A 26485-nucleotide genomic window follows, 5' to 3' on the forward strand; every position below is an offset into this window, starting at 1 on the left:
AAATTTTCAAACTTGTGCTGTTACTTGTTCTGACTCGATCCCACAGCTCACTTTATTTAACAAATAGCCCAGTTAATGGTACAGTATGGGAAAGGGTAAAGTCAGAATGTACAGACTAGAATAACTGTTTCCCTAGCTAAAGAGGTCAAGCTGGGTACTGGGTAACCTAAGCCTGCACTTTAGTGAGCTGTCCATTATTAACAGCTTTCTGCCCATGATCTTTGACCCTGACTGACCCCTGCACATGGTGCTACTGACCAAAGGACCTGAGTAACTAACTTCTGCTATCCTTCCACTTCCCATCCCAACATCAACTCACAATCTCATCGGAGAGGGAATCATTAAGCCGGCCTTGAGAAAGAGGGCCAGGGGAGAGCTTTACTGAGCCAAACACTATCATGAGAAAGAGTGTCCATTCTAATATTCACAGATACTGTTACATGAAAGTGAGAATGAATCATCTTTTAATTGCATTCTCTCTTTTCCCTCTCTGTTTTTTTCTCCATTTACTATCCCCCTCTCCCTCTCCCTTTTTCTCTTTCCCACACACACACACATATATATATATATATATATATATATATATATATATATATATATATATATATATATATATATATCAGCATACAGATACATCTCACTCTCTCTCTCTTTCTCTCTATCTACACCCCCCTCCCTTCATTAATCACACATCAATTGGAGAATAGAAGAGCTCCATTTTAGACTGGGATTCATTTTCAATTAACCTCTTCAAAAGATGAATCTGAGAACCACTTATTTTAAATTATCCATTTATTTTAAAAGTTCAAGACGGATCATTTACCTGGGCACTTTGTCAGCCAGCCATAAAAAACCCCTCACCTGCCACGTGCATCTAAAAATAAAAGCCACACTGTAACTTTAGATAAGCATTTAAGAAGGGCAGTGTTGCTTTCTCACCCTGGATGTCTCACACTCCCAGCCAGCCACATCAGCCGAGGAGCCAGCAGCGTTGAAAGCTTACACCAGGCTGCTTTGCTGGCTCCTCTTTGCTGTTGTCACCTATCTGAGCTCTAGTGAGCTATCACCTGCACAGTCAGGATCCCGACTGAAACAGATTGAATTCTGATTGATTTCTGCCTGGGAAAGAGGGGGAGAATTTAAAGGTCTTCCTTTTTAATTGGGTATTTGGTGTGTGCTGATGAGAGGACTGTGTCCATCCCTGGGGATCCTTTATGGGGCAATAATGGTGCTCAGCTACAGCTTCGTCTGCTCTCTCTCTGGAAGGCCATAACCCCGCATTTGTTCTGAGTGCTTTTCTATTATGCATTGATAGTTGAGTATCAATCAATATGGTAGAAGGAAACAGAAAACCTAGCGAAACCAACTTCTTAAGTGTAAAACGGCTCTTAATACCAGAGCTTTCAAACAACTTAACCTCAGTGCTTTTTTTGTGCCAGGCTCTGCTGGTGGGTCTCTTGACAAATTTGGAGACAGCGATGGTTTGCTTTGCATGAAAGGAGAATATTCAGAGTGCACAAGCAAATATTGTTTTTCAGCTTTTATAAAGTTTTTGATGGATACAAATACATGCAAGTACACACACAAAGGCACAAAAAATGTATCATATGATGATGCTAAGAGTTATATGAAAGCCGTGTGGGAAAAACAACTGCAAGTATATGGCAAGCATTAATTAATTAACTATGAGTAAAATCCACTTTTCTTTTTTTTTTTTTTTTTTTTTTTTTTTTTTACAAAATATTAACTATGATCTTAAAATGAAAAGAATTTACATTAGCTAGATAATTCTGTGTGTTCAGTTTAAAATTAATATAGAAAGATATTATAAGTGTTTATTTACAGTGCTCAGATAACAGGTACTTGTTCAAATAACGCACCAACTATTTTACAGAAGTGATGATGCTATGCAGAGCTGAAATGCAGTTGGAACTTTGATAAATGAAACTGTACATCTTACAAATACATATTTCCGCTTGGTTGTCCCTCGTAATCTTCATCATCTTCACTCTCAGCTTCATTGATAGATGGTCTGTGAGCTTCATTTTTTCTTGCTGGAAGCTCTCTGCCACTCTGGGACCCTGAAAGATTAAAGGAAGTAAGAATTACAGTTTTTGTCATAAAAGGCAATAAAAACTTGAGTGTACATTTTTCCAAAAGACTAACAAGCTGGTTAAAGAAAAAAGAGCACTCAATGCCCGGGAGACAGCACTTTCAGGAGTAATATTTTAGTGGATTCATAATTTCATCTTTTCAGAACACTACAATACTATTTTGTCCCAAAAACCCTTTTAGGATGTTATAAAGTTCAGCTAGAAAAAAGTAGGTCTGCATTGTGTCACCTTTCTGCCCAGAGTTCCCAGCGTTCTTTGCGGTAGCAACATTCCGGGAAACGGCAAGTAGGAAAGGGGGGGGTGGTGATTTGCCTGTGCCTCAGATAAAAGGTGGATAGTCGAGACGCAGACCCCCCAGAGAAAGAGATAGTAACCAGACAGTCACACCAAAAGCCCTGCCACATAATACACCCCTCCACCCCCCCATCACCCAAATCTCACTCATCTCCGTTCTCTCCTGACTGCCTGTCATCACTAATACTGTGTTCTTTCAAGAGAAAGTCTGTGACTGGTGTAAAGCTATCTGCCATTCCGTGGGATTTCTCGGAAAACCAAGTTCACCTTTACTCAGGCAGAGATGAAGAGTACAGATAGTTGGGGCGCAAAATCGATTTGGCTTCCATTGTTGATTTTTATGCATGTCTTTATCTACCACAGTCCCGACCACAAAAAGTGGACTCGACATGTCTGACATTTGTGGAAAAAGGGCAAAGTGCAATATTTCTTGCATTAATACGTGCTTTTAATCTATGAGGACAGTTTTTCGATGTTACCTTTGAATAGCCACGGGAAAACTAATGTCTTGTAGGGCCATAAGCTTAAAGAGAATTTCTCCAGATATCAAATTCAGACCATGGATTAGTAACACGTAACAATTCTGAACTCAAGTTCTGAACTTTGAGTCTGACACCACAATTTTGGACCATTGATCTTACAGTTTCATTTCATTTTAATTTTATAACATGTTTTTCAATTTATTTTATTTTTAATTTATTCTATTTTATTTCATTTTATAATCATAGTAATGGTATTGTACTTATGTTTTCACTTAATTAACATTTATTGTATTTTTTTGCATTTGATTATATCTATATTTTTTTTTACTATTATTACAATACTGTTATAGATTTTCATTTTTACAACTCTACTGTACAGCACTTTAAGCACCACATGTATGAAAATAATGAAGTAAAAAATAAAGTTTAATATTGTTCATTATTATTATTTCTTCAGAGAGATGCAGCTTTATTGTAAAACTACAGATTTCAAGCTAATTAAAGTGGAGCACATCATTTCATTACATTAAACTAACTATCATTAACACTTCAATACATTTTTACTCTGCTTTGTGCTTTCCCTCCTGTATTAAGTGTATGTAAGTGTTGGCATTTCTTAATATGGTGGAAAACATAGACATTTTGTTTGTAATAAATTGCAATGAAAATGACAGTGTACTGAGTGAAGTGTTTTCTTAACTCTTTAAATCAGCACATTTGAAGGAAATGTTGATAATAATGACTGTTTTTTTTCTGCACCATATTTTGTGCAGTAAAACTTAACAGCCATGTGCTTTTATGCTCATTATTTAACAAATATTTTACTTTATGCTTATGAGTTGCATGGCAACAGCGTTCTCACAATTTTATTCCGTTCCCAATTTTAAAAAAAATGTGATTATGATTATTTGCCCTTTAATCTGTGTGGTTCTGTAAAAAGAATATGTGCAAATTAAATCAATTTATTCCAATCCAATATTGGACAAAAGTGAATTTTTTTTATTATTATTATTATTGACCCAAAAGTTATTATTGTTGTGCATTTATATGTGCACCCCTTATGTATGAATAAAACTTGAAAAAATACTTGAAACTCAAATACTTGCAACTCAGGAATTCTCAATCAATCTGTCTCTATCCACAGAGAGATATGGCTAGCAAGAAACAATTGTGAACTGCCTGTGAGTTCTCAGGCAATTGACCTTTCACATTGTTTGTTAACAGCTTTATGTGTGTGAATCACACAAACCTCTGTGTATAACCCGTAATCTTGCGGAGGCAGAAGTTTCACCGAAGGTGTTCCTGGCAGCACATGTGTACACCCCTGCATCATCACGGCCGACCTTGTGGATCTGAAGCCAGCCAGTGAGCTCAAAACGCCGCGGGCCTCCGCTCGCCTGTAATTACACACAACGATTCAGCCATCTGTATCTGTAGCTGTGAAGCATTAAGTATACATTCTTCACTTAAAGCTTTATAAAGTAATAAAAGAGTGCAGCTAACATATACTTTATTTATATAACACGTGTAATGCAATCTCTTTATAAATTGTGCAAAGACCTGCATGGCTCTGTTTGAATCCTCAAACGCAAGGAATGTATTGTCTCCCTCTTTCTTCCACTGGATGGAGACTGCTGGGTACGACGACACCTCACAGGATAGAAGAATGTTGCTTCCTTCCAGAGCAATGATGTCTCCTGGAGCATAGGTGATGACTGGCTCTGCAGAGTTAACACAGGACAAACAGTGGTCATTATGGTTGGTTTAAAAATGAACACATTAATGCATTAAGAATGGGCTCTGATCCCTTTTGTGCTAAGCGAGCACTCTATCAATTCACAAAAATCAATGACACAATAGAGCAAGAATTACATGGAGCCAGAGAAATATGAGGGACTAAACAGCTGCTTGTGCAGGCTATAAATAGTTTCATAGATTCCAAACAAATGAGGTTTTAGCATTCATAATCAGCAGTCTCGGAAGTTATCCAATGTTAAGGGTAAGAGTATTGTCTATGTATCTCTGATAATATAGTACTCTGCAGCAGGGTTTATGTTTTTATTGCATCTGAGAGATTTCAGATGGGAAATGTGTAAGATGAGCACATAAAATTTAATATATTACCAAATCTATTTATTATTACAATGCAGTGAGTATTTATAGTTTTCATGTCTGTGAAGAACTTCTGTAGAACAGTATACACAGTATAACAGAACAGGAAACAGTTTATGACAGTAAAAAAAAACAGGAAACCTTATAAAAATGTTTTCAATAGTTGATAGAATCCTTAAAAATCACAAACAACCAGGTTGAAGACTTTTGAAAAGCTGCTGTGAAAAGAATAACCAGTATAATAGTGTCAAGGTTAGTATACATTTACCATATCCATTGCATTTAAACTGGCAATAGACAAATGGACTGTAGGACTGTAAGACATATACTCACTTGCTCGGCAGGGTCCATGATGCGCTATCATGACTTTTCTCTGCTCACCCAATTTGCGTTGTACTGCTCTTAGCTGGCATATGTTCTCATATGTCTTCCCATCTGTACCACACAAAATCTCCTGTTTTTCACATACACACACAGGCTTGGGGTCTGCCTTCATTGTGGGGTCCCTACGTTGGACTTTACAGCGCAGTCCCTCAGCACACTGGCCAAAAAATGTGCTTCCAGTCCTGGGTTCAGGGTCACAAAGCTGGCCCTCTCCATTCCCACATTCCCAACAACACCCACACAGATCCCGGATCTGACCCCATATGCAGCTCTGGAGCAGCCTAGCATCTGGGCAATGCTCACGAAGGCACTTTGCAGGACACCGCTGGCCTGGTCGCATGTCCCTCTGCCAGTCTAAATGCCTGAGGTGTTCCAAGGAAAGTGTCTCAGAAAAGGGAGCTAGCAGCAGTGCTAGCAGCACTGCCAAATATGGCATTGTCTGTTGCCTAGGTTGCATTTGTTAACAAACAATTGTAAAGCAAGTCAATGTTTTGGAGATCTTTGCTGTGTCTCAAACAGCAGCAAATCCTTTCATCTCCCTCCTGCCGGACAAGTTCTTAACGGAGATGAGTGATCCTTAGCAGGCTGCAGGCCTCCAAGTCCCAGACTGCTGGTGTCAATAGTTGGCTGCAAATTTCCTGCAGTCTAAAGTAAGGTTGCTTATCTGATTTCACTCTTCCAGCCTAAACTCTTCCTATAAACAGAGAAGGGTGATGTCTGTCTTCACTCGCAGCCCAGACAAGCATGCAGCTGAGAAAGTGTGTATGAAGAAAGGGAAGGGAGAAGAAAGTTTAGAAAGGGAAAGGAGAAAGCTTAGAGAGAAGTTAGATAGGGACACTTCTTAAATTGCAGGGTGCTACCTTCAACATGCAAGAAAGGTGTGCTTAAAGACCTGCAGCAGCCAATCACATTGCTCCATGTTAGGGGAAGGGGGTGCATGGGCACTGGTCCAACCCGAAATGTAACAGTCAGCAGGAAAGGTCATGAATTTAGCCCAACACACCTGGTTTTTACAAATACACGATTATCTAAAAAGCCCTTGGGCTTTACAGCTCTAAATGTACCAGTAAAATATGATTATGCTGCAGAGTCATGTCATAACCTGCATCTCATTTTCTTCAATGAGAGAGTCCAATAGACTATTTAATTTATGTAGCTATAGTGATCTTAAAAACAGACATAATAAATCACCAAGCAGTAGAAAATTATGAACCATCTTAGTTTTTTTTTTACCTTGAGATATTCAGACAGATATGTTGCTTTCCCGGAATTGAAGTGAACGCGGCTCATTCTGTCCTGAGTAATTGAGAAGACATTTATCCCTCCTCTCACTAATCTCTCCCATCTACCTGCAATTCTCACCTCTCTGTGTTAGAGCAAAACAAACAATTAGGGGGCCATTAAGGGCCTATTGTTAATTGTAAATAATCCATCATTAATATTGATTAGCTGCAGTGAGCAGAGCTCATTCAGCCCATGCCTCCTAATGAGTTGGTCTTAGTGGGGCTAATTGCTTCAGGCCATCTCAATGGAGTGCTGGAATGAATGGACTGCTTCAATGCATTGTGAGAGAAGCTTCAGGTAGTTTTACACTGAGCTATGGCCAAGATATTTGAAATGATCAAAATGCATTTATTATTCCTCACGAATGCATTTCACTTTCATTAAACTGTGCAAAATAGTATATAAAAATAATAGTATTAAAAAGGATATACTGTTTAATGTGGCATTTCTTCTGTTTTTGGCTTTTTGCTTGCATTTTTGCTTGCTTTTTCTTGTATATGACAACTTGTCAGCAGTGTGCCAGGCTGGTAGAAAGCAATCCTACTCTACTTACTAAACATGTATTTACATTAAGAGTACATTTTTGGCTTAAGGGAATTCTTTTTTGAATGTCAGCCACAGATCTTCAAATATCAGAAACAAATGTTGCTCGTTTGCTTTTGTGTAAACGGTAGTTTTCCGTTGTATGACTAATCCAGGAATTTTGGTCATGTCATTTAGTAGTAATTTGACTGAAATAATGAGTGTATATATATATATATATATATATATATATATATATATATATATATATATATATTCCTTTCCTCAGTTCCTAATGCTTTATGTTTGCCCTTCCTATAGTATTGTTTTATATTATCGAGCATAACTGAGATGATATAAATCCATAAACACTATCCATAATCTTCGAGTGAGACAAGTCATGACAAATTGTTACTAAAATATCTTATGAGATTTTTTCAGACAATAATATTTACGCATATTTAAATAGGAGTGTGTAAAACGTGTGCAGGTTTGAAAAAATTGCCCGCACACACTTGTACACATTTATTTAGGCATACTGAACTAAAGCATTGCGCTTTATTATTATTGTTGCTGTTGTTTACATATATTAAAGAGTTTCAGTGATACACTCGGTTGTAAATGTCCTCTATAATGGGTTCTTGCATCTTGTGATTCATTTTCAAATGGACAGCTGCTGCCAGAGCTATGAAGATCTATGGCATCATTCCATCTCATCTCTCTCTCTCTCTCTCTCACACACACACACACACACACACACACACACACAACCACACATTTACTTTCTCTCTCTCTCTCTCTCTCTCTCTCTCTCTCTCTCTCTCTCTCTCTCTCTCTCTCTCTCTCTCTCTCTCATATCTCTCCCTATTGTCTCTTATAAAAGCAATATACAAGGAGGCAAATAGGAGGAGCAGCCTCAGTCATCGCGGAGCCTGTGCAAATTCAATTCTTTTATAAGAATGTCACAGAGGGAAGGTCACAGCTGGAGCAAATGCATGTCAAACTATAATTCTCGGTGCTGTATAGCACACGAATTGCAGCAGCATTGTGTTTTGCACAACTAGGGGAAGAATACGCCTAATACAAGGGATTTTTCATACTGCTTCATGATGACATAAAGGGCCACAACACACTTCACTAGAGGAAGGACTCAATCTCTATACGGTTCTTTTCAGCTTGTAAACCGTTACGTATAGATCATGCATAGATTGAATGTGATATGTATGTGATTTTATGTGGGAATGGCACATTTTTCTTCCATAATACATAATAAAATAAGGTAAAAAATACCTTAAGAAAAAATAAAAAATAAAATTAAAAATTAAATAATCTCATTAGAGTCATATTATTTATATATTATACATTATAGTAAATTTGTTGCCTACAAAATAAAACCAAAGATAAAAAACACCAGTCTTTTTATAGACAATAATTTTTGCTAGCATAGACAACAATTTTGCTAACAATTGTTTAAAATAGTGATAACTAACTGTATTAGCCACTAGCCAATACTAAACCTTTTTCACACTGTTATATTCTTTTTAAAATTAATTTAAACTGCATCTTTTTTTTTCTTGTTATTGTCTTCAGCCTCAAACGATCAGCTCGGGTGCAGGGCTCCCACACAAGCGAGCAGTACATCTGCGTGGGGCCTTTTTGCAAACTACACAGCTTGATACCCCCACTAAACTGCAAAAAAGCTGTTGACATCCGATGTTTTAAGTGCATATCTCACTGTTACATTAATCGCATCACTGTAACAGGTAGACCTGGCAGCATGCATGGTATTTCCCAACAGTCACACCCAATGCCTAGCTAGAACTGAATAATTAAAGTGATTGTGTATACAGTAATTCATTTGAAGTGCTCTCTCATTATTTTTCCCCCCGGGAAGGTCCGAGCGGGAAAAGCAGTATTGTGAAATGCTTTTAAATAAATAAAATAAGCACTCCCCTTCATCCTAATGAGGCTCAGGAAAGATATACAGCTCTCCATAGCCATTATGCAATTTATACACAGCATTTAGCCCTTTAGATAAGCAATTGTTTGTGTGTGTGTGTGTGTGTGTGTGTGTGTGTGTGTGTGTGTGTGTGTGTGTGTGTGTGTGCTTCCTTATCATTCCTCTCATCACTTCTGTTGGCAACTTTTTTTACAAGACAAGTCCACACATTACCATAAGAAAAAAGTTGCATAGAAAAGAACCCATTGATAAACATGATATAACTGGGCAGTAACACAGGCCCATAAGAGGTACAAAATATTCATTAGGTTGATGAGAGGTGTCAAAGACTAGAATAACAATTAATATCAATGTATACAGTGATTACTTAATGGATAAAAGAGTTCTATAAACAAACACAATTATTCTCTTTTTTTCTTAGCAGTCAAGAGCATCCATGAGGGAGAAACTTCAAGAAATCCAATTAAAGGGCTTAATTCATGACAGCAAATGTAAATCTACAAAATGGATAGTCACCAGTATTACACCCTGTTGAGATATCAAATACCCCCAATAGGTTTATCAGTCAATGTGTGGTGAGATATTTGAGACATCTAAATACAGCCATTTTTGTAAAGCAAAGTAAATTAAATTATTTGTTTCTTTTCTTTTCTTTTTAAATACCCTATTTTCTTACACCACACAATCTACTGAATGCAGCAGCTTGTTAATTTCATATCTCATTTCTTTAAGTGAGGCTAGTTTTATCATCATTATGGACTTGTTACTCAACCACACCCCCTGGTTCCTGAACAAGACTGAGCAAAGATTCTATTACTCTTTCATACAATAACTGCATGTTGTGGAACTTCTACGTAATGAGTTCCTGCAATGAATTATGTTCTAACAGCTATAAATAGCCATCCCCTGTTTCTTTTCATTGAAATTATTAACAGAGTTAGTCATGTTACAAAAGAAAGGATCTTTTCATGTAGAGCGTTCTTTATACAAGGTCCGATGTAAGAGCAACAATTTCCCTACTCTGTATTTCTTTTGTGCTAGAGATTCCAGATTATTGCAAATTCCTCTCCAGTTCCATACACAGAACATCGTGTTTTACAGATGTGTCATTTATCCACGTATTCAGGTTCCATCCATCAACCTTTTATATTTTGTTATGAAAATGTGGCTGTGTTGCCACACTATTTCAAAAAGGTGCATTACGCAAAATCATGTAACATCTCTAACATCTACCAAAAGACAGACAACACAAAAGCAAGCTGCGAGTGTGCATGAAACACCGTCTCCCAGGCATGCTGTTGTACACCAAGTTCTTCAGTTACACAAACTTTTCTTTTGCCAGCTCTAAATCAACCCCTTTATGTGTGCCTGCCATCTGTTCCACAAGAATCTGTTTCACTCTTCAAGCCAAGCCCAGCCTTTATTGGTCTTAATGGCGCTATCAGCTGAGCCGCCAAACCCAATTACTGCTTAAAAAGGGAGGCCACCCCAGCTAATCATGGCCGTCTAACCTGATTTGGCTGTGATGAAGAGACGGGATAAAGAGCAGTTAATGGAGGGAGAATGATCTCACAAATACAAAAAACTCAATTCATTTCTCTGGGAGGGCAATCTGTCCGATTCAGCTCTAATGGAGTGGAGTTTCATTAGACTCGAGGCCTAAGCAGGCATCCGATCTCCTCTTATCATCCCAATGACAAATACTATCAAATGTGTGTGAGTCCTAATTTGGGTAGTGGCTTATGACAAACATGCACAGTGTTTTGATCCCACCAAACGCAGTACAAAAATAAGAAGGTAATACAACTAATTCTAATGTTGTATGTATCATTCTCAGTCTCATAAACTTTTAGAACTGCCATTAATGTTACTACACAATTACAGGACAAGATAAAATTCATAAGAATATGTCTCTAATGTCTATTTCCTATCAGAGTTTCTTCCCATATACCAAGCCTATGGTCCTGTGTATCACTAGGCATATCCTGTATCTGCTACAAAATAGCTCCTGCTGATTCCTGTTCAGTTGTATAGTGTGCAAATAACTGCATGTTCAGCCAAAGGCACAGACTCAGCAGGTCTGCTTCTCTGTCCCACAGGCGTGCAGTGAGACACAAGGCCAGAGTAGCATTGCTGGCCGGAGCAGAGCCGGCCAGGCCTTACAGACGGACATTAGGCCAAGCTGGAGTTAAAATCCTATTAGTTTGAGTTGGGAATCGGATTATCGTCGTCGAGAATCACTCGTCTGGCAACTAGGGCCTAATTTGCGCCAATCAACAGCAATTATTGAGGGGAAGGGGAGCATCTATTAGGAAGGCTCATCCACTTAGGCTAATGAATGGGGCAGATTTAATCTCTTGCTGCAGAGACATATTGGGGCGATGCAGCTGGAGGCAAATGCACCGAGCATAACAGTTATTTATCAATGTGAGAGGAAAATAGATGAACTTTAGTTGGGGGAGGGGGTGTTATAATTTGGAAGTAAAAAGTTAGTAAAGAACTTGACTTTTTTTTTTTTTACTTTTACAACATTCAGCACCATCTTTAAAAAAAAGTCCACAATGAAATTATATCAAGAATGATGCACATCTGTACTAGCTACAATTATGACAGTATCATGTATCTGTGTTTTTTGTATTTTTTATTTTTCTGTTTTCTCACTGTGTCATGTTACCTATTTTAGACATTGATTTATATCATTTATATTTATAGATTTTTGTTTAAAGACGAGAAACATGCTCTGTCCGTAGAATTTATATTCTTGCATTTGTGGTTAGAAACAAATAACAAACAGGCAAAGTCAGTGTTGCCATGATTTTTATTCCATGCTTAAAAGAAAGCTCATTCTGCCCTCTGGTGTGTGAAAACGGTCAATGAACTTCTTGACTAAAATTAATTTGCTGAATATTTAAAGTACAAATAAGACAACTAGGCCATTTTGCTATCTGCTGTTCATTGTATTAGCCTCCTAAAGAGAAATATATGTATTATAGTTATTTAAACCCCAGTCATCAAAAACATATAGCCTGCAAAATATTAATCTTGGGCCTGATGTTGTCTCCTATAAATCTATAGTGTAGCTCATATTAGCAGCTAAAACATTATTCTGCACATTTTAATTATAAGCTTTGTATTTATATATCAGTTTTACACTCAGGAAACTGTCCTGAGGGTATCAGCAGAACTTCCTGTCTGCAAAGACTATGGTTAAACACATAGTAGTCAAAACCTACACTAAAACTAAAATGTTTCCATAACCATAACCATAGCTGTTATTGTTTAAAACTACCATTGTAAAACTATAAAAAAATATTTCAGTGTATTTTCTGTGTCAAACTCTTGGTACATGTGAAATTTCATCATAAACTGTTTGCAGGCTCGCTTTAATGCTGTGATAGAAGTTTTGGGTTTTTTTTGTTTTTTTTTACTACAACTGTTATACTATATTTTTATAGTGCAGGGAAACTAATCTATCTAAAAATCTGGAAGTGTCTTAAAATATTTATTGTGCTCTCTGTTGGCTTACCCAGAAAGTGATCCAGAAACATTGTGGCAACAGGGTATATGTTTTTCTTGTCAGAAAAGAAGGAAAAGAAACAAAATAGAATATCAGATAGCTTATCGCGGTTTTTCACACCTCTGCTTTAAAACATAAGAACCTTATCTATCATAATACTAAATATAAAAATCAAACAGGAGTCTCCCTGGACTATGATGTTTGTGGAGGATATTGTTATTTGTGTTGAGAGTAGGGAGCAGGTTGAGAAGAACCTGAAGAGGTTGAGGTACATGCTGTAGAAAAGGGGCATGAAAGTCAGTAGGAGTAAGACAGAGTACATGTGTGTGAATGAGAGGGAGGGCAGTGGAGTGGTGCGGTTGCAGGGAAAAGAGGTGGTGAAGGTGGAGGAGTTCAGGGTGCTGGGGTCAACAGTGCAAAGTAATAGAGAGTGTGTTAGAGAAGTGAAGAAAAGAGTACAGGCAGGGTGGAGTGGGTGGAGAAGAGTGACAGGAGTGATTTGTAATAGAAGGGTATCTGCAAAAGTGAAAGGTTTATAGGACTGTTGTATGGTTTAGAGACAGTGGCATTGAGTAAAAGACAGGGGGTGGAGCTGGAGGTAGCAGAACTGAAGATGTTGAGGTTTTTCGTTGGTAGTAAAAAAAGATGGACAGGATTAGAAGCAAGTTTATTAGAGGGACATGTAGGACGTTTTGGAGACAATATGAGGGAGGCTAGATTTAGATGGTTTGGACATGTGCAGAGGAGGGACATGGGGAATATCAGTAGGAGAATGCTGAGGATGAAGCTGCCAGGAAGGAGGAAAAGAGGAAGGCCAAGGAGGAGGTTTATGGATGTGGTGAGGGAAGACATGCAGGTAGTTGGATTGAAAGATGCTGATGTAGAGTACAGGAGTGTATGGAGGATCCGCTGTGGCAACCCCTAATAAGAGCAGCTGAAAGAAGAAGAAGAAGATACTAGATATAAATAAACTATTAAAGTTATACTACTTTTTTATTTTATTTATTTTGTTGTGTAAATACACTAGTTTGAGTATTACACAAACAAGCAAACAAATAAAGGGGCAATAAACAGTCTGAATCTCATCTACAGTGGTGTGAAAAGGTGTTGGTCTGATTTCTTATTTTTTTGCATGTTTGTTACACTTCAAAATTAATTAAAATATTAGTAAATAATAACAAAAGTGAACAAAACATGCAGTTTTTAAATGAAGGTTTTTATTATTGAGGGAAAACAAAATCTAAAACTACATGGCCCTGTGTGAAAAAGTGTTTGGCCCCCTGTTAAAACTGTGGTTTATCACACCTGAATTAAATTTCTCTAGCCACACCCAGGCCTGATTACTGACACACCTGTTCGCAATCAAGAAATCTCTTAAATAGGACCTGCATGACAAAGTGAAGTAGAAGAAAAGATCCTCAAAAGCTAGACATCATGCCGAGATCCAAAGAAATTCAGAAACAAATGAGAAAGAAAGTAATTGAGATCTATCAGTCTGGAAAAGGTTATAAAGCCATTTCTAAAGCTTTTGACTCCAGCAAACCACAGTAGGAGCCATTATTCACAATTGCCAAAAACATGGAACAGTGGAGAACCTTTCCAGGAGTGGCCGGTTGACCAAAATTACCCTGAGAGCACAGCGACGACTCATCCAAGAGGTCACAAAAGACCCCACAACTAAATCTAAAGAACTGCAGGCCTCACTTGCTTTAGTTAAGGTCAGTGTTCATGACTCCACCTTAGGAAAGAGACTGGGCAAAATTGGTCTGCAGGGCAAAGTTCCAAGACCAAAACCGCTGCTGAGCAAAAAAGAACATAAAGGCTCCTCTCAGTTTTGCCAGAAAACATCTTGATGATCCCCAAGACTTTTGGGAAAATACTGACGAGACAAACGTTTTTTGGAAGGTGTGTATCCCATTACGTCTGGCATAAAAGTAACACCGCATTTAAGAGAAAGAACATCATACCAAAAGTAAAATATGGTGGTGTTTGTTTGATAGTCTAGAGCTGTTTTGCTGCTTTAGGACCTGAAAGACTTGCTCTGAACCATGAATTCTGCTGTTTACCAAAAGATCCTGAAGGAGAATGTCCAGCCATCTGTTTGTAACCTCAAGCTGAAACGAACTTGGGTTCTGCAGCAGAACAATGATCCAAAACGCACCAACAAGTCCACTCTGAATGGCTGAAGAAAACCAAAATGAAAACTTTGGAGTGGCCTAATCAAAGTCATGACCTGAATCCTATTGAGATGATGTGGCATGACCTTGAAAAGGCGCCATGTAGTTTTGGATTGTGTTTCCCTCAATAATAAAAACCTTCATTTAAAAACTGCATGTTGTGTTCACTTGTGTTATCTACTAATATTAAAATTAGTTTGATGATCTGAAATATTAAAGTGTGACAAACATGCAAAAATAAGAAATCAGGAAGAGGCAAACACTTCACACCACCGTATACAAGGTCGTGTCCTGTATCACACTCCACACCGCTAGATGTCAGTGTTTCTAAAAAATAAAATAAAAAACCATGCAAAACACAGCCTGAGCTCTTTTTCCGCAGACTAACGGCAGAACAGAAATAGGCGTTTAAAGCTGATCTGGAATCATTTCAAAGTTTCGACTGTCGTGATTTAACTAGAGCGGGTTACGCAGGGCTGATCCTGTGTCAGTGTAAAAGGGGGGCGCTATATCGTGAGCTATACCCCCCCTCAACAAATATCAGGACTTCAACATGGCGACGGGGGAATTTCAGATAAATAATATAAGCTAGTGTTTTAAATTTAATAAGTTTGTCACTAGTTGAAGACTAGTATGCAGCAAGGCAGCTGTTCGCTACTGACAGAAGCGAATAGAAACCTGTAATAATGGAAATGCGGGGGATAGAGCAGATGTTTGACTTTCAGCGGTAAGATTCACATTTAATATTAATGCTAGGTTGAGATATTAGCTAGATTAGCCGAGGAGCTATTTAGCCAAGGTTAGCTAATACGAAGAAATATAAGCTAACGCTAGCTAAGAGGGTTGATGTACTGTAGTTTCGATGTTGTTAATACAATAATCAGTTAAATTGATATGTGGTTATAAAAACACACTAGTTTTATGGTGTCCGCTCGCAAACCTGATAAATTGTACTGGAAAACATACCCACGTTGGACAATGACTAGACCTCAGAGCTAGCTTTAAATTAGCTGACTATGTTAATTAGCTGACTTGCTAACTATAGTCAAGGTAACCTAAACGAGAGTAAGCGGATATCTGTCAAATGATACAATCCGTCATGAGTCACTGTAGAGAGTTAATATCACTGTGTTGTAAATAAACAATCTGATCATTATAATAAGCAGAATAATACAAAAAACAGTCGTAGTCGTCGTCTACGCAGCTAGCAAAAATTAGCTAGCGAAGTTAGTCAACCGGTGGAGCTTTAAAAGGTTTCTTTATTCTGAGGTGGTTTCAGACATGATGTCTTTAGCTTCAACAGATGAAAATGTTGCTATTGCCTTAAATGTATTGACAACGTTATTACTATACAGTTTTGTCAAAGTAAAATGGCATGTACTTCCCATAACTCTGTAACAGCTCGGGTGTATTAACATACGAATCAAATCCAAAGTCAGGGAAAGGAGAATGTGTTCATTCGTATTGAAATACTTTATTTGATTCTTTTATAATGTATATACTTTGTGAGGCAGTGTGGGGGAAAACCCTCACCATAGTCAAATGTGGACCTTTTCTCCCATGTGTGTATATATAGTTCTGAGAACTACATGTGTTTCAGGTCTGAACTCTTTTGCATGTATCTCAACCACTTTAAAATGATCTCAGAAGCAACAAAGACGTAGAATTCATCTAAACCTTCACCCCAGTTCCAGGCCTATAGGTCGCTACATTTCTAATGTAATGTAATGAAAGTATTGCTAAAGTTTATAGATGACCCTAAAGTAGTAAATGATTGAGCATAATTCATTTATCTTGATACATGCCTCATTGTCTCCTCTTCACATGAATTATCACATTAAATGTCAGTGGAAAGATTTTCCTCCATGAATTCAGTCAGTTAGAAAAGTTACACAGCAGTGTTATGATTAAAAGTAGGTACATGGCAATCCAGAAGTGAACATTTTCTCATTGATTCTCATTTTAATGTTGTATTCATGACGAAAATTTTCTTTTGCAGGTTGCCAAGCGATGGTCTGATCCTGCTACTGCTGCTGCTGTACTCCCCGGTTGGCCTTTGCTTAATGTTACTACGTATATTTATAGGTGTTCATATATTCCTAGTGAGCTGTGCACTTCCGGACAGTTTTGTAAGGCGGTAAGTAGCACAAACGGTTATTACGGTGTAACAGAAATGAGTGTTTTAGGGGTTTTAAAATTGTTCCGTCCCTGATTGCGGTGATAAGAATTGTAATATGTAACAGTACAATTTCTATTTCATTAATTGTTTATGTCCACGTGGCCAGCATTTTCTCTGTTTGGCTCTCAAAATATTACAAAATATATATCTATTCAAATAACTTTTAATTCTTATCAGTATCAACATAGATTTTGACTCTTTATTTTTTGTATTTTTATTTTTTTAATCCAAGTAAAAAAAAAAAAAAGTTTAGTAAATACAACTGATGTGTATATATACTTATTATTTATTTAGTTGCTCACTGAGCTGCCAGAGTGGAAAATATATTATTTTCTATATTTTCTATATATTTTATTTATTTATCTATATAATATATATGCGCAGACAAATTTGGAAACTGACCTCCACAGTTCTCTGCCAGTTCTCAGGAACTCTACTTATTTATAAAGCAGATATTTTAAGCTCTGCTGTAATGCAGTCAGTTTGTGTTACTAAGCTATGGTTATAGATGGGACTAAAGTTTTTATCATAGATCTAACTGCACATATGCTATGTAACACGTTCCTTTAGATGCATTTAATTTGATGTTATATTACACATGCTCTAGTATAATCTCATCCGATTATGCATGTAATGGATACTAAGTTTTATTGGTTAACAGTAAAAATTTTCTCATCAGTCAATAAGCTTTTGTACATAAGCTCATGTTTATGGGTTTATAATGTGTAGATTGGTGATCATCTAACCGACTGGACAGTTTTGTTACTCTGTGTCTTTAAAGCGTAGTGTTTTCTTGATTTTGTGATAGACTTTCATTGGCATACTTTTATGATGTTATTAATGGCCCTTTTGTCTTTTCTTGTGTTTCAGATTTATAGTACGAGTCATGTGCTCTGTGTTGGGCCTGTATGTAAAACAGAACAACCTGCGCTTAAGGGACAAAAATGTCAAGTTGTATGTCAGCAATCACATTACTCAGTTCGACCACAACATTATTAACCTCCTTACCTCCTGCCACACTGTGAGTCTCCTCAGTATATTTTCAGTTATATTTAGAGTGGTGACAAAATACAGTTTTGTTTGCTGTTGTCTTGTATTGTTTTACACCCAACATTTTCTATACTACTGTAGACTCAGTAAGATATTTCAAGAATTAATGTGTTTGTTTCTTGAAGTTTCTCTGAGATCTCAGTTAGGTTGGCTTCAGATCAGTTTAAACCATTATTTTAAGGGTCAACTGTAAATGCTATGGTGTGACTGCCAAGTGATAAATGATACAAACATAAAAGCACTTATGCAATAAAATACAACAAATAGTTCAAAACTAAAAGCAAGTTGTTTGAAATAAGAAAATTTAATAAATTCCCGAAACACACGTGCCACATGAGCTTTAAACATTCAAATCTGTTTGGGTTTACTGATACACAATAGCTGAAAGCATGAGGGATGTGTAATTCAGTTGTAAGGACAAAAATGGAAGAGTCTGTTATTCACTATGAACTATTTGTAATGCATACTGATTTTTTTGTAAGGCCACTGTCTGCTTTTTGCTAACACTGTCAAACCCAGTCCAAAACTGCACTCCATAGGCAAATACTGTTTTTGTAAAGAAAACCGATCTTTTAATTAATTTTATTTATAAAATTACATTTACATTTGCCGCATTTAGCAGACGCCCTTGTCCAGAGTGACGTACAAAAGTGCTTTGAGTTTCTAGCAATGAATAAATCTACACTGGTATGCTAGATTACAAGCTTAATATAAAAATAACTCTGAATTCTACAAAGCAAACTTGGAAAGTGCTAATTTAAGTGTTTCGGGTAGAGGTAGGTCTTCAACCATTGCTTTAAAAAAAAAAAAAAAGAATTACTTACTAGAAAATTTAAATTACTTACTAGATGGTTATGTGAGTATATGACTATAGAGCTTATTTCCAATATATTTATCTTTTTTGTTTAATTAGCTCAGAGTTAGATATCTGTTATGAGTCAGTGTGGTGCCATCTCAAAAAAAACAAAAAAAAACAGCAAACTAGTGTGCACTTGATTTGTTTTCATACATTTGGAGCTGAATAACAATTTGTTCGTCATAGTTAACATATAAGCTGGAGGACAAAAAAAAATGAAAAATTAGGCAATAGTCTACACCATTATGAAGTACAACTTTGCAAGGTTGATTGTCCAGTATTCATTTGCTTAAATGTTCTTTTTATATCTTTATTCACGTTTATTACATTATGAATTAAGCAGGAGTGCCAGTTAGCTGATTTTTGTTTAGTTAAGCATTTAGCAATAAGTCTACATGAAGAGAAAAAAAGGAAGAGAGAAAATTTGGGGAACTCTGCACATTCAGTTGTATCACATGGTCTAGTTTATTAGATGGTGTGGTTATGCAATAACTTCTCTATGTATGCCAAGTAATGGCTGAATTTGACTTCTTTTCAATCTCCTGTTTCGTTCTTTCCAGCCATTGTTGGAGGGCCCTTCAGGGTTTGTGTGCTGGGCACGGGGCTTCATGGAACTGGGCACTGTGACTGGCAGCAGGGCTGAGCTGGCACAGAGCCTGCGTGGGTATTGTGCTGTTCCTGAATCTCTGCCCTTACTGCTATTCCCAGAAGAAGACACAACCAATGGGCGTGCTGGCCTGCTCAAGTTCAGGTTAGCTCACGATGCCTACTTAATGTAGAGAACACTATAAGTGCTACTATGGCTCCCTTCAATTTTTCTTTTTATGCCAACTCGGTGTTATTGTTGATTTCCAGACTGTGTCAGGATGTTTATCATTTTTGATGTGAAAGTGAAATTCCAGAATGAACAATGTTGGAATAGGGCAAAAGTCTTTTTGTGCTTAGGTAAGGTGCATGGTGCAAGTGCTTAGGTGATTAGAAGCAGAGCTGTCCTGGGATGTTTGCCAGGTTCTGAATAAGCTTCCTGGAAGCTGCCTGTCTGAAAGCCGGTTAATCGCCCAGTGTGAAGCTGTGACAGGACAGTAATATGTGTTTGCTCATTACAGTCTTTGTGAGCACAAAATATGTCAAATATTTCCACTTCCGACTGGCTTTTAAAATTAATGCACCATGAGTTTAGACCCTGTTGTTATTATTAATAGTAGTAACAGAAGTAGTTTGACTAATCTTTAAATAAATAACTCTTTCTCTCCCTCTCGTTTTCTTAGCTCCTGGCCTTTCTCTGTGGTAGACGCTGTACAACCAGTAGCGCTAAGGGTGAGGAGGCCCTTCATAGCTGTGGTAATTATTATATGATTATCCTTTTTAACTGTCACCTAGTGTTTTTTCATGTATTGCACACTACCAACACAATATAGAGGAAAATTATTCAAATATTTTGTTGAGTGTAAGTACCAGAAATACAGAAATGCAGTGAAATAATTAAATTGAATTTGCAAGGTTCTATAAAAATAAAATAACTGGTTTCACACCTTTCAGTATCAAAATGGAATGTTGAAATTATTGAATGATGAGGTTGCACCCTGATTATTATTATGCACTTTATTTTTTTTGTCACTTCTATGCAGGGGATTGGTTTATCAACCACAGATGGACTCCAAAATTCTGTGTAAAGATGTAGGCTAGAAAAGAAATAAATCAAATAAAAGCATTATTTCTTCAAATGTTTTATCTGTCAATTGGTTATGTCTTGACAAAAGCCTTTCAAAATGCTTTAAAATCTAGTTTTAGCTATAAAAGATGACACGTTAATATAGAAGAATATTTCATGCCGAGTATGACTGGAAAACTGTTGGTTTCCAAGTCGAACTGTAAAATGTCCTGTGGACAACTTTTTTCACTTATGTCCTTTGTGTGGCAAAACAAATAAAGAATTAATATATTGGGTCAGAAACAATTTTCTATAACATGTATTTAGAAGACTGCTGGTCTAAGTAACTGGCTTGGTATAATGTTATTTATAGTAGCTTATACATATGGTGATATTATTTAATGATTTGGGTGAATGTCATTAGAGTAGCTGGTATACATTAGCCAGCATAAGTGTTGTGTTTATTTTGATTTGTTGTTTAATATAAAAAAAAATGCTGCTTTTTATTTAACCCCCTGCACTGTGTCCGTTTAGAGGTCATGTTTAAAGCAGAAACAGCTGGCAATGGAATTCTAGGGGGCAACATCCCTAGAGCATTATGAATATATTTTCCTTGTTCAGTTGAATGGATGTCACCTCCAGCTGTTCTGAATTCATAAAAGCACTTGGTGGCTTTTTTCCTCCTTTCAGAATGTACCAGAATGCTCGTGGCTGAACGAATTGCTGTGGATGTTTTTTGTCCCGTTTACAGTGTATCAAGTAAGGTACTAAATATTACTACCTTCCTACTACTGGTACAATTTTCTTTTTTTTTTTTTTTTTTTTTTAAATATAAATCCCCGCCTGTAGATTATAATTCACCAAGTAATAACTTATGCATTCATGCATTACAATCTTTATTATGGAAAAATAGTTCAACTGCTCGAAATAATTTATAAAGCAATCAATTAGTAATAAACTATTACTAATTATTAGGTTAATTGACTGTAGTCAATTTTATTTAGTAAAAATCATTGGTTAACGAGAGATTTTTATCATTCCCTTTTCATTATAACTTTCTTGTCAGGTGGCTGCCAACAGTGCAAAGACAGGATGAAGAATCACATCAAGAATTTGCCAACAGAGTCCAAGAGGTACCTTCTTGTTTTTGTTTTCACACTTATAAATACAAGTATAAAAGGAATAAATACATGCATGTATGGTAATCACTGCTCATTGCTTCAAATGATGAACCTTTAATGTTGTGGTTCACTCGGCCGACATTCAGTGTAACCAGAATTTTCAGCAGTTATTAAACTGAACACTGTGTTTTGTTCAAACAGTTAGATCTGATACATCAAATGCAATTCTTGGACAAACGGGACCATCTAAGAAGGTTTGACCTTGTGATATCTATTGTTCTCGTTTTTAGCTTCTGGCCACAGAGATCGGTGTTGTTTCAACACAGATCACCAAAGCAGACAAAGCTGAACACATCAAAAGAAAACGGCACACAGTTTCCCATACCACACACCTGGGTAAGCGCTGCAATTGTACTGAAATGTATGAGCTGAAGCATTGAATGCCAAGTAAAGATGATGTGCTTACTACTTACCTTCTGTCTGTGGTGTTCTGCAAAGGTTTCATATACTCAATGGTAAAAACCTTTTATCATACTATTTTCACATATAGACTTGGGGGCAAGACCTCGTACCGTGGCACAGGGTTTTTTGGTCTCAAGCACTGAGGCAGAAGATCCCAGAGTGATCCGCATGGCACATCAGGTTAAAGAAGTGCTACCAGATGTCCCTTTAAGTGTCATCACCAAAGATCTGTGTAAGACACCTTTAGTATTCCTGATCCCAGCAATCAAATAGCTGCTTTTGGTTACATTTGAACCAAAATTGCATTTTCTTCTATGGTTCCCTAACCTATTGTTTATACTGTTGCACTTGCATCACTTTTGGTTGTGTGTTTCATTAAGTCTTATGTGTTCTCTTACTTCATGGTCCCTTATGTCTATTTAGTGCAAACAAACTGTGTGGATACAACAATTACAAACCTGCTGGAGAACACTGAGCAGTATCGTACAGAGCCTGCAGAAGCTGCATCATCAGGCCCATCACAACCTTTACCCTCTGCCATGCCTTCTGTTCCTGATCCACCTCCTAATCTAAAGGTGGGAATCTTTCACTGATCTCATAAATGTTAACAAAAACCTCTAACCCTAACCCAAAAAAAAAAACATTCTGTATGTATTGGTTTGTGCACAGGTTACAATTGCTGATTACAGTCTAGTCAGTTTGTCTTATGAATAAAAGTATACTTTTGCTCGTTTTCCACATGCAATTGGAGAACCTGCTACCTGCCGAACCTGCTTGTCATGTTGTCTATGATGTTGTGCAAGTTTATTTGTTGAACCATTTTATTCTTTTATTATGAAAACATTGTTGTGTTTAATCTACAGTCAGCTGCCAAAGCTTTTGGAAAATCACCAACAGACAGACACATGTCTTTACAGGACAGAAAAGCAGCCTTGTATGATTATGCAAGAAGGTAAAATCTCAACACTTTATATTAGGAAAGAACTATTTTATAACTTTAAATTATTAATATAAAAAAAAACTAAACTTATCATCATAGAATAACTTTGTGTATGCAGTTTGTTTGAGCAAGTTTGAACAATTCATAACAAGACAAGCAGCAGCATATACTATGCTAAACTCAGCAATGCAGTTTGGCAGGTTACCAGTGAGCATTATGTAGGTATATATATTCTGAGCTGATATCTTGGGCAAGTTCCTCATATGTAAAGAAATTACTTGTTAATTAATTTCCAAGAGGAAGTAAAATGTGAATTTTGTAAATGAGATTCAGCCATCAAATTACTCAGGTGTCTTTCTTTTCTCTCCCTTTTTCTGTAGACGTTACCTAGAGAAACATGGCCTGGATCCAGAGGAAGACTCATGAGTGTGAGCAAATTGCTCAAGTTAATTGAGAGACTGTTAATTGGAGTTCACACAATGTTCCTAAAACAAGAAGAAAGCATTATACCAACTTTACTTGCAGAATTTGTGTTCAGCAAAAATACAAAAAGCACGGGGATGGAAATAAGTGGATTGGAATAAGTTGACTTCAATGGATTTTTATTGATCCTCTTGCATGGCACTCATGCATGTCTTTTTAATGATTTCTCTGCTACAGGAAAAAAAAAAAAAGATTATTTTGGTAAACAGTTTGTACTACACCCCAGTACCAGTGGAACATCTCATATTATTTTTATAAAGTTTAGACTGAGAAAGCAGCAGCTTGGCCTTGTGTGGTAACGAACAAAACCCAGTTTGAGGGTATGTCGTAGGTATATGTGTTGATTCCGTTTCAGACATTAAAGATCATTTATAAATGAAATAAATGTTTTGTTTCTCTTGATGTCTTGAAAGTGTTTGGTAAACTGCTTTTTGTTTGAGACAAACTGGCCAATTCCAGTTCGATTTCATTGTACACACATTTTATTTAGTTTGTATTATAGGTCTGTAATTTCATTATTAGTTATACCTGTTGCACAGTTGATGAACTTGAGATGTTTCTAATAACAACAATGCAACATTCAGGACCTGTTTAGCATACATGATCTAGTCTACCAGGTAAGTCAGTGACTAATATTTTCCACCAATCCATGATCTTGCAATAAATAATATTAAAAACGGACTAAAGCTTACAATGTACCTAATTAACGAATCTCTGTATTTATTAAGATGTGTTTAAAAGACCAACACTGAGGAATTGCATAGAAAATATTCTATACCCAAAGGCTAAAGAACGTTCTTCCGATTGTTGTTTTTACTGCTTGTGAGAATGGTTAGAACCCAGGTCACCAGTATCAAAACTGTGAAACTTTGTTCTCACAATGTCAATCAGAATGAATTGTATACCATCAGCTTATTTGTTGGTTGACCCAAGGCAAGCCTCTTCCTTCTTCCGGCTTCTCCCATTAGGGGTCGCCACAGCCGATCATCCTTTCCATACACTCCTGTATTCTACATCGGCGTCTTTCAAACCAACTACCTGCATGTCTTCCCTCACCACATACATAAACCTCCTCCTTGGCCTTCCTCTTTTCCTCCTTCCTGGTGGCTACATCCTCAGCATTCTCCTATCCATATACCCGATGTCCCTCCTCTGCACATTTCCAAACCATCTTATTCGAGCCTCCCTTACCTTGTCTCCAAAATGTCCTACATGCACTGTCCCTCTAATAAACTTGTTTCTAATCCTGTCCATCCTCGTCACTCCCAACGAAAACCTTAACATCTTCAGCTCTGCTACCTCCACCTCTCCAGGCTCTTCTTAACCTGCTCCATACTCTTACCACAATCCACAATATCATCTGCAAACATCATAATTCACGGAGACTCCTGTCCATTACCACTACAAACAGGAAAGGCCTCAGAGCCGATCCTTGATGCAGTCCATCCTCCACCTTGAACCAGTCGTTTCTACTGCACACTTCACTGCTGTCACACGGTCCTCATAAATGTTCTGCACTCTCACATACTTTTCTGACACACCTGACTTCCTTATACAATACCACAACTCCTCTCTCGGCACCCTGTCATACGCTTTCTCTTAATCCATAAACGCACAATGCAACTCTTACTGACTTCTATAATTCTCCATCAACATCCCTTGTGCTCTTCCTTGGCATTAAGCAATACTATTGCTCACAGATGGTCACCTCCTCTGTCAGCCTGGCTTCCAATACTCTTTCCCAGTGGTGGGCAGTCAGGGCCAGCAAAGCCTTCTTTCAAACACTATCAAAAGCACTGACCCACATACATTTTTAATGTTTGTTCCATGAAATTTTATTAACTTATTCCTAACAGTTTATTCTCTTCATTTCATAGCATTTCTCTTGGCTGCACTGCTTCTAGTACATGTATGTGGATGTTAGATCTTTTTTTTTTTTTTTGTCCAATCAGATTTTAGTCTCTGTGTGCTGCCATGTCAATCTTATCTGCCAAATGCCTTCAAAGTCAGTACTTCTGGCCTTTTTACCTTAGTCTCTATAATCAATGGGTCTGTTTCTTTAGCCAATCAGATAAAAAATTTGCCTAGCATTTTTCCGTCCTCTGATTGGTTGGTCAGAGGGAAACTGTTAGCCAAGTTTGACTGGCAAAACACGTCTGTAACGCTCTGCACACAATAAAACATCTGAGTTAGACTTTTTTTCATGCCAAATATTGATTCCGAACTGCTGCAGATGATTCTAGTGTAGAGGTTGGAGCTTGCTTTATTAAAAATGGTATTCACCCTCTATATGCAAAATGCCTCTCTCTGTAATGCCACACATTGTTATATTGCGTTTTTGTATAGTATTGATGGTTTCTACAATTGCGACGTGATAGTGGTGGCACTAAGAGGTGGATTCATTTGGGTACGTCCCCACTGAAGGTCCAGGTACCAAATGCACGGCCCATCACTGCTCTATCCCATAACTGTGACAGATCAATTTAATTCCCCTGTAGTTACTGCAGGTCTGCACATCTTTCTTATTCTTGAAGATCGGTACAAGCACACTCCTCCTCCATTCCTCAGGCATACCCTCACCTTACTCAATCTTGTTGAACAACCTGGTTAAAAACTCCACTGCCATTTCTCCTAAACATCTCCATACTTCTACTAGTATGTCATCTGGTCCAACCGGCTTTCCACTCTTCATCCTCTTAATCGCTGCTCTCACTTCCTCGATACTAATCTTATCCACTTCCTGCTTCACCATCTCCACACCATCCAACCTTCTCTCTCTCTCATTTTCCTCATTCATCAGCTACTCAAAATACTCCCTCCACCTTCTCAACACACTCTCCTCACTAGTCAACACATTTCCATCTCCATCCTTTATTGCTCTAACTTGCAGCATATCA

The 26485-nt window shown here is 37.3% G+C and overlaps 2 protein-coding genes across 3 annotated transcripts; one reads left to right on the forward strand and one right to left on the reverse strand.

The window, feature by feature from the left end:
• Positions 1 to 1525: 1525 nt before the first annotated feature.
• On the reverse strand, positions 1526 to 6255 carry kazald2 (Kazal-type serine peptidase inhibitor domain 2). The gene is made up of 4 exons (XM_046849976.1): positions 5336 to 6255; positions 4451 to 4611; positions 4140 to 4287; positions 1526 to 2081 (listed from the first exon to the last, which is right to left on the reverse strand). Exons 1-4 carry the CDS (start codon positions 5841 to 5843, stop codon positions 1957 to 1959), a joined length of 942 nt encoding a protein of 313 aa, XP_046705932.1. The 5' UTR covers positions 5844 to 6255; the 3' UTR covers positions 1526 to 1956.
• A 9018-nt stretch (positions 6256 to 15273) lies between these two features.
• aup1 (AUP1 lipid droplet regulating VLDL assembly factor) lies at positions 15274 to 23990 on the forward strand. 2 transcript variants are annotated; one of them, XR_006925955.1, is made up of 13 exons: positions 15274 to 15573; positions 16846 to 16983; positions 17896 to 18046; positions 19492 to 19682; positions 20200 to 20272; positions 21273 to 21346; positions 21649 to 21715; positions 21994 to 22099; positions 22254 to 22397; positions 22589 to 22740; positions 23029 to 23117; positions 23224 to 23323; positions 23486 to 23990. XR_006925955.1 is itself a non-coding variant. In XM_046850503.1 (12 exons), exons 1-12 carry the CDS (start codon positions 15533 to 15535, stop codon positions 23529 to 23531), a joined length of 1272 nt encoding a protein of 423 aa, XP_046706459.1. In that variant the 5' UTR covers positions 15281 to 15532; the 3' UTR covers positions 23532 to 23990. The 2 variants fall into 2 exon arrangements, 1 of the variants encoding a protein (XP_046706459.1); XM_046850503.1 differs by lacking the exon at positions 23224 to 23323 and having other exon boundaries at positions 15281 to 15573.
• The last annotated feature ends 2495 nt before the right edge of the window (positions 23991 to 26485 follow it).

Source organism: Silurus meridionalis, chromosome 5 (genome assembly GCF_014805685.1).
Source record: "Silurus meridionalis isolate SWU-2019-XX chromosome 5, ASM1480568v1, whole genome shotgun sequence".
Taxonomy (NCBI): Eukaryota; Metazoa; Chordata; class Actinopteri; order Siluriformes; family Siluridae; genus Silurus; species Silurus meridionalis.

Excerpts from the sequence above, each read along its gene's own strand:
- kazald2 (XM_046849976.1), bottom strand. The coding sequence starts at position 5,843 with ATGCAACCTAGGCAACAGACAATGCCATATTTGGCAGTGCTGCTAGCA. Across the intron at positions 4,612-5,335 it reads TCATGGACCCTGCCGAGCAA|AGCCAGTCATCACCTATGCT; the intron begins GTGAGTATATGT and ends TTAACTCTGCAG. Across the intron at positions 4,288-4,450 it reads ATTCAAACAGAGCCATGCAG|GCGAGCGGAGGCCCGCGGCG; the intron begins GTCTTTGCACAA and ends GTGTAATTACAG.
- aup1 (XM_046850503.1), top strand. The coding sequence starts at position 15,533 with ATGGAAATGCGGGGGATAGAGCAGATGTTTGACTTTCAGCG. Across the intron at positions 16,984-17,895 it reads CCGGACAGTTTTGTAAGGCG|ATTTATAGTACGAGTCATGT; the intron begins GTAAGTAGCACA and ends CTTGTGTTTCAG. Across the intron at positions 18,047-19,491 it reads TCCTTACCTCCTGCCACACT|CCATTGTTGGAGGGCCCTTC; the intron begins GTGAGTCTCCTC and ends CGTTCTTTCCAG.